This window comes from Thermobia domestica, chromosome 4 (genome assembly GCF_964235325.1).
Source record: "Thermobia domestica chromosome 4, izTheDome1.hap1.1, whole genome shotgun sequence".
NCBI lineage: Eukaryota > Metazoa > Arthropoda > Insecta > Zygentoma > Lepismatidae > Thermobia > Thermobia domestica.
Genome location: NC_137457.1, coordinates 17,267,894 through 17,280,107, shown reverse-complemented (window position 1 = coordinate 17,280,107; position 12,214 = coordinate 17,267,894). Strand labels below are relative to the sequence as shown.

General features: G+C 33.4%; 1 protein-coding gene across 1 annotated transcript; it reads left to right on the top strand.

Moving 5' to 3' along the window:
- The first annotated feature begins 9,702 nt into the window (after positions 1-9,702).
- LOC145683640 (death-associated inhibitor of apoptosis 1-like) lies at positions 9,703-10,557 on the top strand. Its single transcript, XM_081754980.1, is given in 1 exon segment — positions 9,703-10,557. A coding segment is annotated over 1 exon segment (855 nt).
- The last annotated feature ends 1,657 nt before the right edge of the window (positions 10,558-12,214 follow it).

Below are 12,214 nucleotides of genomic sequence, written 5' to 3'. Positions count from 1 at the left end.
CTCCTTTCACATGACCTTGGAAGATATTCTAAACCGAGAACAATCAACCATTTTAAGATCTTGACTCTAATTTATATTAGAAACTTGAAATTCCATTTATGACGAAAGTTGTTGAACGTTAAAAACTATCAATTTGATCGTTCCTTTAGATATGCATTTATATGCAGTAACGACATAAACATGCACTAACCTCCGAAATATGCAAATATATGCACTATAAAACTCTGATGTTTTACACCAAAACACCTGAAACGGATTTCTGTTTAAAGAGCATATCAATATCACATAAGGAAAAAACATGCAAATATGCAAAAATCCGAAGTCTAGACATGTTCATGAATACAATACTTTCCTTCTGATTGTGAGTGGGTTAGTGCTTACGTCACTGCAAGCTTAGATTGGTTACCACGAGGCACGAAAACTGAATTATTGTGTAATGTCTACGATTTTCTCGTTAAATGAATTACACGTTATCAGCAGATGTTTTGGTTCCTTTTAAACTTAGTAACGTAGCTATCTGCGATGAAAACCACTATCGCCGGAAGTATGTTCATTGGGTGCAATTTGTAGGAGATAAGCCGCGCGAAAATGTTACTGAAATATCTTTTACATAATGATTCTTTTAAATAATCAAAATACAATTTCAATGTAAACAACTGTGCGCACTGAAAGTAATTAGACAAAATACATAGGTAGACTATATGATTAGTAGATCCAGTAGTCTTTCTGGTTAGTGTCATACCATGTTTGTTGTTAAAAGCAGGATAATAGTATATGTGTGATATCTGTATACAGCACCTTCTGATGAGTACGGACTGTTAAAGGATACCAACTTGTTCGAACGAATTTGTTCTTGTTCTTGATGGATCTAATTTATGAGTGTATTTACAAGGAATCATATGTAGGGCCTATAGATTAAACTTCCTGAAAAGCAAATAGCATCATGGAAACAAGACCTGTAGATAAACTTTATTATTATTGTATACAAAATAATATTTCTATTAAAGTTTTAAATAATGATTATAATCCTCAATGTGTAATTTGTAAAACTTGCTGTGCATCATTTCCAGGAATAGGATATCAGGCCTATTATTGTATAGACTCAACATGTTTTGCATTTCGGTGTGAAATATATCGACGCAGAAAAAAATATTTGTATTGGTCAAGTAGATTTGACTCTAAAAAGCTTCCGTTACATTATTTTTGTTTATATTGCAAAAACTTTTCTTATCTAACTCATAGAGAACATTCTGAATGCCCTGAGTTTGATGACGAACGAAATTGTAAGTTTCCTAATTGTACGGAAAAAAAATGTATTTGTTAAGAGGACTCCATACCTCCCGAAAAACGCGCAGTACAGACCTTCCGTTTTGAACAGATTTTTCAGTTACGACTAAAGATAGAACTGTCGAGTTTTTTTTTTTTTTTTTTTTTTTATTCTTCACAAAACAGCTGTGATAATGTTTGACGTGTGCAATTCAAGAGCAGTGAAGTCCCCAACATGAAGCCAAGGAAGAAAGTAGGAATGTATCTACATGAGCGCAGAAGCAAGTCCAAAGTAAGAAAAAGTGTTCATTCTGCAACAATGGAAATGAGAGAACATGGAAGGATAATATTGTGTATGTAGATATCCTAATATATTTCTTTTCTAATTTTTATTCTATAAATCTATTCTAATAATATATACAGGATGAACCTGAAATATGTGCAGAAACTCCGAAAGGTGATTCATGACATCAAAATAAGATTTAAAAAAATCATAAACTTTAGAGACCTAATTATACTTTTAAAAACTATCCATCGTAGACAGTGCAGTTTCATAAATCACCGTCGAATTCATATCTTTTCTATTTAAAAAAAAAAAAAAAAAAAACTTTCAGAACTCCACATTGAGTGAGCAAGGGATTTCAAAAAGAACGTATGTTTGCTTGGCAGATTATCCATGTATTTTTTGCGTGACGTTTTTCTTGTTTTGGTTACCGTAATAAACCCCAAAGGCAAGGGCACCGATCCTGGGAACCTATCCCCCCCCAAAAAAAAACTCATGTGGGACCCCTATTGTAATTATGAATATACAATATTTGGCTTAATTTGAGTACAATTTGTCTTAAAATCTTCATATATAAACCTGCTGCATATGAATTCCCCCCCCCCCTAAATTTACAGAGAAATCGACACCCTTACCCAAAGGTTTTTCGCGTTGGTATTGTAACACTCTATACATGTACATATAATTTATTAAATTGTTTTTAAGGTGTTATGAAGCTTAAGAAACGAAATGTGGAGAAAGATAGAAACACTTTAAACTTATTATTGTATTGCATAGCGAACGTTTCCTACGAATTTCAGTTGCATGTATTTTTTTCTGTGTGTTTCAACCATTTTGGATATGGGTTAGAAGTAGCATCTAGCGCACACGTTGAGTCATATTTTAATGATATAAAAACTAGGACATTTCAGTATAAACAGTTACCTATCCGAGCAGATTTGTTCGTTATGAAGCATATTGCAGCCTTGAATGAGACTCTAAAATTGTGTTACGTCAATCATCATTTAAAGGATGATAAATTTCAAAGAGACCGTTCGGGAAGTGAGTCAACAGAAAAATGTACAGAAGTAAATTTGAGACTTTCCATCGAAGATAACATTGGTAATCATGAAACTACTGCGTCAATATCATGTCGCGTATGTATAAACGGAGACGTGCCGACAGGTGCATTTAAATGCATTGAGTGTGGGGTTTACGTCCATGGAATTGATGAATGTTCACTGGCTGTTGGTGAGGAAGGTTTCGGGCAAAGTCGATTGTGTTTTAAATGTGCTACTTCGCAAAATAAAACTAATGTTAAAAATCTCAAAGCGTCAATGTTTCGCAAAAATATTATTCCAAATACCATGTCAAATTAATAATCGGGGACATATCGTAAAACATGAAGGTGATTTGAATGTGGAATGAGAAGACTTTGAAGATACTGAGAACCCTCCATCATCCGAAGAGAACTGAACAGGAACTCTTTTGACTCCAGGATGAGAAAATTATTACTAATATAATACATATGCCTTTGATAGCGTAGTTCTGTGTGTTCTGTTCAAGGTTTAATCTTTGCTTCAGGTAATGACTATTGTAGATGTAAAACAAGAGACAACATTTTCTGTCATCTAATTTATAAAGTTTGTAAGCTATTAAATGTATAATTGAAATTGTAAATCAAGTAAAATGTAAAATATTTAAAACATCATTACTTATATGCATAATTTGTGCATTAAAATTTTGTAGTACCTTTACATATTACATAAAAATTGAATGGAACAAGTGAAAATTAAGAAAAAGTATTTCACAATATTTGAGTAAGAATATTTTAATGATGAGTGATTTCTTGTATTAATTATGAATTAGTTTTGCTTGTATACTATTACTATATTCAAACCTCATGTATAATATTCACTGTTAAATATTTCAGAAGATGATAATAAATTACAGGAGTTATTAAGAACCAAATCTAATATTTATTAATTTCACTACGTAGCTATATACCTGGCCTATACACATGTACAGGATGAATTAAAAGTCTGTATACACCCTCGGAAGTTAGAAAAAGGCCGTTAACTTGTAATTTTAATAATAAGGTTAGTTTTAACAAACAACACTGGAGTCCTACTCTATCTAGTACGAACGTCGATGAGACCGTTTCTGTATTCAAATGAATGTACTTTGAAAGGGTACCTGACAACTTGAAATTAAATTCATCAGGTCAGATGACATTATACAACGTCGTTATTTCCACGAAGGGAATAAATACCAAAAGGTAAATTTCTTGGGTCAGTGTTCTCCGTTTCGGTGGTATTTCAACACAATCGTTTAAAACTACATGAACGTTCATTTTTAAATATTCTAAGATTCCAATAACATCGTTAGTTTCATTACAAAAAACGATAAAATAAATTTCACAAAAGATATAATTGGGGAAGGGACATGTAACGTTTAAAAAACTAATAATGAGGCCGTAAGGGACAGTAAAAGAAACAAATAAATACGAAAAATACAATTTCTTCGACAACACACTGAACATTGTTTATAAAAAGACCGAAAAACACTAGTCGCTAACTTATTGTCTACTGGTTGAACTGCAAGAAATGATCAGAGTTCTTTGCGATAATGTGAATACAAAAGTGAAATGTTGTTTCTACACAATTTCCTTTTCTCGAAAGGCTGGATAGTTTTTTTAAGCAAGTTTACTTTCAGGTGGGGGGGACCGACCTGAGGACTCCATGAACTTGAATCCACAGTGTTACCGATTACACCATCAAGACTTGTTTGCAAGGAAAGCGCTACATTGAGTGATTTGTTGAAAGAGTCCAAGCACTTTACATCGCATTATATTTTTATCCTGTTTTCGTTTTTATTACGTTCAATTTTTGTTTGTTTTTCGTAGAGTGCTCGAAAAAGCAAATACATTATTTGCCACAATGGCAATGGCGAGGAGTACTGTTTTACATGCATACTCATCGGCATATTGAAAAGTATGCACATTGAGAGGAAGTGCTAGCATATCAGCTACAAACAGAAGATATAGTAGACGTGAGAGTGTAGAGCCTTGGGATACATCAGAATGAATAAAAACTCAGGATTTTTTTAAAGTAAAAAGGTCAGGGTGTTGTTGGTTGTATTTTATTAATCAATTTTTATTTTTATTTTCAAAATTAGCTGAAATAAATTTGCATAGAATGATTGAGAGTTGACTGTAAACATCTGCTGATCTGATGTATGATTTTGCCCAGAGTTAGAAATCCCAATAGATTACCCATGAAAGATGCCTGATACGGCCGGAACGAGTCACATTTTCACGGTCTACTGCAGAAGAGCCAAGAGCCGGTGACCCCACGTACGACGGTAGGTTCCTGTACATTGGTCCGAGGACCAGCGCAACCTATCCGTGTAATTTATCAAGAATGAAAAATGAAGATGATGATGACAATAGTTAATACTTATTTTTCTATCTGTAAAGTAATTGTTAATAATGTTTAATAAGTACTCCGGTACATTTATTTTGATGAGATTTTGAATTAATGAAGGAATCCAAAGATTGTCAAACGCGCCTTCGATATCCACAAATAATGCCAACGCGTATTTATTTGCCTGAACAGCTTCTTCTAATTTGTTCTACAAAGGTGTTGAGAGCAACTTCTGTCGATTTGCCGGACCTAAAGCCAAATTGTAGTTTATCATTTTCAATGTTCCTACCATTATTAATTCTACTAGCTAAGACTTTAAAAAATTTTCACGATGTTTCTGAGTAGTTTCTGAGTAGAGTTCTGAGATGTTTCGTGATGACTAGTTTTACTGTCACTGTTCTTAGGGATCTATGTGGTTGCTGCGGGGCTGTTTTGGATGGTTGGGAGGTAGTCTTGTTGGCGAGTTTGGACTTGGCTTTGGGTGCCGTTGAAGGGCTGGAATCCGTTTGAGCTTTCTTGTTGGGTGCTGCAGCAGGTTGTTCTGTGCAGGTGTCGAACTCTTGTTGGTTGGCTGCTCTTCTGATCTTAGCCGTTTTGATATATTCACATCCTTGGTAGTTGGCGGGATGATTGCCGCCGCAACGGCTTGCGCTAAGCAGAAATAAGCTTTTGTATGTAAGCCAAAGCGAAATAAAACCAAATAAAAGCGACAGACAAGCTTGTGGCAAGCAAGCATGCTGTCTGGGCTTTTACATTATCTACATCCGCAATCACTACACATGAACTCCAACGTACACTTCAAAAGAAACGCAGCACCGCACCAGGTATTGTTCGAATTTCCTATTGGCTACTAAAAGAGTTTCCGTTTTCTAATTGCTAATTATCTATACAGCATTAATATACAGCGTTATCGTTGTATAAAATGTCCAATGAACGGGACTTCCGTAATAGTTTTTATTATGAAAGAAAGAACTCCAGGTTAAGTATTACGGAGAACTTACTTTTCGAATGGCCCTCGTATTAATTTAATGTTGCATTAACCAAAATATTTTACTTTTCCATTTCTATATATAACATTACATTCTTTTATATTTATTATTAATCACATATCAATATACTATAACTAATTAGCAAGATGGGAAGGCAACATAGTTACTGTTAATACTGGTAATACATCCATCCACATACGAGTAGCTCAACCAACAAACTCTATTTTGTAATAACTAAACTAGTTCGCAAGCCATGTAAACCTACAACTTATAGATAATAATAATAATAATAATAATAATAATAATAATAATAATAATAGAAAAAACTCAGCATTCCCGTTAATTGGCTGCAGTCCTTAGTATTGCTACTTTATTAGGTTAACTTATATTGTCAAGAAAATGCTAGAATGGCTGTTACACCATTAAAAATAAGGAGAGAGGAAAGAACAGAAAAGAAATTAGTTACTAAGATTTTATAAAAAATTTTTACTGTAATTGTGTAATCGTTATTTGAGTTGTATTCTTGTTAGTGAATTAACTCCCATGTATGCCTATAGTCTATTCAATTCAGTTTTGTATTCATAAATCAATTACGGATGTGAGTATTCACTATGTGACATTTGGATAATTCGATACCTTCGAGTAGTAAATGTTAGTATAGTAGTCAAATCTGTTTTAATAGGCCTAAATATTAATAATTAACTACGTTGTTCCAAATTGACAATACGCATCTCACGAATGTTCGATTGGTTGGAACCACCATGCGTAAGGGCTAAACGTTAATACATGATTCAGCCAGTTAATAACCATAAAATAGAGGTAATATTAAATTTATTTAAAGTAATCTACGTTGAAAATTTGATCGAGGTCGGTCTTGTGGTTCAAGAGTACTTGTATACATATCACAATGTTACCAAGAGGTAGTCATCATTCGTCAATTTGTCGTAACTTATTAAATTTATGTATCTAATAGATAAGTTACAAATAGGCTTATACGAAAATTTAATCCGTAATCTATAAACAAATATAGGAAGGGTCTAATTCTATACAAAATGTAGTATAAGAAAGGATAAAAACTTGTTTTACAATTTTTATTTAAATTCGTGGGGTTTCGTTTTAAAAAAGCTCCATACACTTCTTACAGTTCAATTAGATCTAATTGGTAAACCTACTTGCAAAATTAATTTAAATTAATTTATAATAGAAATTAATGAGTTATAATAGAAATTAATAATCTCTTTTATGTATTTAAAAGAAGAAAATCTTAATAAGTATATTTTTTCCTTTTGATTTAATTTAGAATAATTTTATTTATTTTTATAGTCTTAGAGGTTATTAACCTTACATTTTCATTTCTTTCATACCTTAAATTCTCGACAGAGCGGATAGAAAACCACAGTATTAGATATCATTACATATCATACAGAGTTATCTATCACCGGTCTGGTTTCCCCTCGGAAACTCAAACCGCAAAATCACACAAAATCACATCCTTATGGTTATAAAAGTGTCTAAATAATTATTGCAAATGTATACGAGTATAGGAATGCTATATTCTTTTTATTTTCCTACAAGTACTGTTTAAACTTAAAAAGTGAGTTTCTTATCTGTCTGCATTTCCATCAACTACAATTCCCGTCAACACTCTACGTTAATGTTTATCGTTTGTGCTTCTCTGGATTTCACTCATCCGTGATTTCTGAGCATGTCAGGTCTAAACAAGGTCGCATTCTGAATACCTAAAATCCCAAAATATCTTTCATGGAAAATGTACCATGGAAAAAGCTCATGGTTTCCTCCGGTTTTCTCGTTTCTGGTATACACCTTTCAACATCTGAGAAAATGTCTGACCACGAAAATTGTAACCTAACTAGAAGAGCTAGACTTGTGGGTTTTCTTATTTGCTTCCTCGGTTTTAATAAAAGAAAAAACTTAGTTTACAACTTTTATTTATTTTAGGAAATACTTTAAGGAGGAGAAAATTTTTTATCTTTATTTATTGTTCATTTTTTCCATTGTGCATACTTATTTTATTTATTTAACTATCACCAGATACAGCTCAGATGCCATTTTATATTGCATATTTAACAACAACAATAATAATGAAAAGGCTTTGGAAAGGCTTGGAAAGTGAAAAGGTTACCTAAGCACCCCCTTCCCTTTTTTTTTTAGAATATCTATAGGCCTATCTTACACATGCATTAAAATATTTACGTGGCTGAGAAAACTTACGCAGCCCCAGTGTCATTTGCAGTTTGAAAACATTCCTTGAATCACTTTGTTGTTACCTACCTTTGTAAGATATTTTCTTATCTTCATTCCATTTTCTTGTCCTGTTTTCTTTGTGCAGCAGTAGTGTTCGAAGTAGGAAAAAGCAGAGGCGGTATGTTTTATCATGATTTTAACTCAACATACCGGCTATTTAAATATTGTCTTGATCACTTAAAAACCAGAGACGGTATGTCCTCATTACTGAAAAACCAGAGGTGGTATGGTATACCACCGCATACCGTCTCACATTGACTACTGTGCAGCAGCACACGACACCGTTCACAACATACGGTTTAACGTAATTCCCTTCTGCTCTTATATGTCAATATAATAAATATCTTACTGTTGCACAGAACTATTATTTATCTTGGTGCTACCTTTTTTCTCATTTTACTTCGAAACTAAGGTTTTTAAAAATCTCAAGTATTTTAAGTCAATTGCTTTGCCCTTAGTGTTTCTTTATTTTGAATAAATTCAATATTAGTGTAAATATATTATGGCGTGATTGTATTAATAATATAAATAAGTCTGGTTAGTCATACAAATCACCTAATCAGGTGACGTCGAAAAAGGTGTCAAAATGTAAAACACAAAGTCTCTTTTTCTAAAGAATTATCTTATTATTTGGCCAAATATAATATATGGCCAAACATGTCTTAAAAATGTAAACAGCGGCACATGTTACGTACTACAAACCTTATTATGTTAAACGTGAACTACTTGAAAACTGATTAAAATTTTGATATGAATTAATTCCTGTTCTAACTAACAATTCCTCGGCCCACTCTCACCCATAATTAATGCCGTCACTGTTCCCCCTTCTATCACTTTGTAGAAAATATTTTAAATGATCTTATCTTTAGGCTGAGCGGGAATGAATTCAGATCAAAATTTACATACTAAGGTTCGTAGTACGTAACAGGTGAAACATTTCACATTCTCAAGACGTTTGGTCATATATTAAACAAATAATGTAAGAGAATATTCATAAGACAACCCTTTAGAAAAAAGAACCTTTGTCCTCTACATCTCAACTTCTTTTTCGACGTCACCTGGTCAGGTAATTTGTGTTCTAAACGTGACTCTATATGGTAGTGCGTGAAGATAATTCATTTGGGCAATTGGACATACATATTCAACATGTTATACGTTTTTTGTACTATTTAAATAGTATTTTACATTTTATTTATCATAAAAACAATTATTTAGAGCAAATCTGACTCAAATAATCTACTCGTATTTAATTGTATGCACAACATAGACTAATTGATATTCAACATTTCTGGAACACCACGTTTAGTCTGGTTAGTCTCAGATCTTGAGGTGTGTTTCATTTTGTATTACAGCTAAGTAATGTTTGATTATATAAGTCAAACAGTATAATATTGACAAACTCCTATTAATTATAACTATTTATTTTCCTAGGTTTCGGCCATAATCGAACATAGAACTTTCAGCAAGATACCATTTGCAGAATTACGTGCCTATAATGAATACATCTATAAATTCTATAAATCCTTCAGTTTTGGACTTACGAGTGGAGAGTGTTCGATTGTCTACGTATGATCACAAATGGAAAGTATCTTTCATACAGCCAAGAAAACTTGCCGAGACAGGCTTCTATTTTTTAAGACCTCCAGATGCAGTGAAATGTATATATTGTAGCTTAGAAGTGGGAGCATAGAAACATGGTGATGATCCGGAAAAAGAACATAAAAGATGGAGCCCGTATTGTCCATATTTGAGAGGTTTCGATGTTGGTAATATTCCCATTAATAATAAGAAAAATAAGGTTCCACCTCCGGGATTTGATGTTGGTGGAAGCTTAAGAACGGAACTAAGACCGATTTCTATATCAAAAAGAGAAGTAAAATGCCCTATGTCAAAATTAACCCACATTGGTGTATATGAATGTAGAGGACCTCAGCATAAACAATACTGTACGGAGGAATTACGATTACGGTCATTCGAATTATGGCCTATTTCAATAAAACAGCGTCCGGAACAGTTGAGTGAGACTGGTTTCTTCTACACAGGCAAAGGAGATCGGACTATTTGCTACTATTGCGGAGGAGGAATGAAAGATTGGGAGGATATGGATGATCCATGGGTAGAGCATGCGAGATGGTTTGGTAACTGTGCATTTCTCAAATTGAAGAAAGGCGATGCGTTTGTTAAACGAGTGCACGAAAATTATAGTAGTATGCGGCTAGCTCATAATGTCGAGAATAGTGATATACAAGATGGCGGCAAGAGTTCCAATAATGAAAGTAGTAATGAAACTGTGGTGTTAGCTGAATTAGAAAATAAGATGATGCGAGGTTGTGTAAAGTGTGTTACATAAATGAACTTAGAATATTTTTCATGACATGTGGTCATTTTGCAACATGTATTGACTGTGCAACAAGTGTATCAGAGTGTGTAATATGTAGGAAGAAAATTATGGCAACGGTTAAAGCGTATTTATCATAAAAGACATTATGATTATTAATTTTACACTTAATAAGATATTAGGTAATATATAATTTGTACCGTCAAATTGGGCTACTTTGTACAACGAGATACTTTGTATAAATTGATAATTACTTGTATTTTTGGGCAGAAAGTGCTTCTACATAAGCACTATACCAGATATAATGTTAATTTAAAAATAACAAAAGAAGAATGTTTTAAAAATATATAAGATATATACATTATTATATAATTAGTTGCTATGTAGTTGTTTATAGATACCTAACAAACATGTACGATTGCAAGACAGTCTATGTGCATATTCGTTCAAAGAGAATCAACGAATAAAATTGTTTAATACGTATCATCGTTTTGTAATTTCAGTATAAAAGGTGAGAATACTAGTAAATGTAATCACGGAAGATATTTTAAGGTGTGAATAATTACTACCACTAAAAATTCACTTATATTATTAGCCGAACCAGGGTTAACGATTACCTTTGGTGAATCGTTGTAAAAATTTTGGTTTACCTCACCCGGGATTCTTGTAAATTCATATCCCGAAGTAAAGTAAGGGTGAATTTACTTCTGTAATAAGGTTAATGACTACGAACTTGACAAGACTTAGAAGTGGTAGAATAATCACAAGAAAAATGAACGGTGAGGCAATGGAGAAAGAAACCAGTGATAGTGATAACGGTGAACAAAGTGCAGCACCAGGAATGTCATTAGAAGACCGAATCTTACTAGTCTTACAGCGGCAAGAACAAAGCCGAAAAGACGATATGGAAGCCATGAAGCAGGAATCCAAAAGACAATATGAAGAATTAAAGCAGACGATAGAGCAGAAGTCCGAGGAATCCAACAGACGATTGGAGCAGAAGTCAGAAGAGACGAAACAATTTATTATTCAGGCGATGAATGACATCACCTCGCAGTTTGATGAAAAGTTAAAAAGAATATCTGAGGATTGTCAGGATAGTCACAACCATCTAATCCAAGAAGTCAGTGGTGTAAAAAGGGATTTAGAAGTAATAGAATCTTCTGTACGTCAACAAAAGATTCAGGTCACGGATAACTCCAACCAGATACGTGCGAATACTCAGTTGACAGCTACATTACAAGAGGAAATTAGGACACTACAGATCAAGGACAACACATACCACAACAACATGATTAATGATTGTGTGGAATTCCCTTGTTCACAAGAGATGACCTCGCCTTCACCCATATCTGATGAGGACATTATTTTGGAAGAAATTCATCCGAGGAGTACAGATGGGCGGAAAAGAGATGGTGCAACTATACATCACGCCATAGGTAGGAATTGTCACTCAACAAGAACACGGAATGATAAAAGGAAGGTAAAGTTAAGCGTAAAGATGAGTGAAATACGTGCTATGAGTAAGTTCAGTGGTAAATGTAATGAGAATTGTAGTGTATTCAACTTTAATATTTCTAAAAAAAATGTTTTCTTATTCTGGTGTTATATTGGTTAATTGTTCTGGTACTATTGTATAGAACATGACGTCATGTCTGGCTCCGTGATT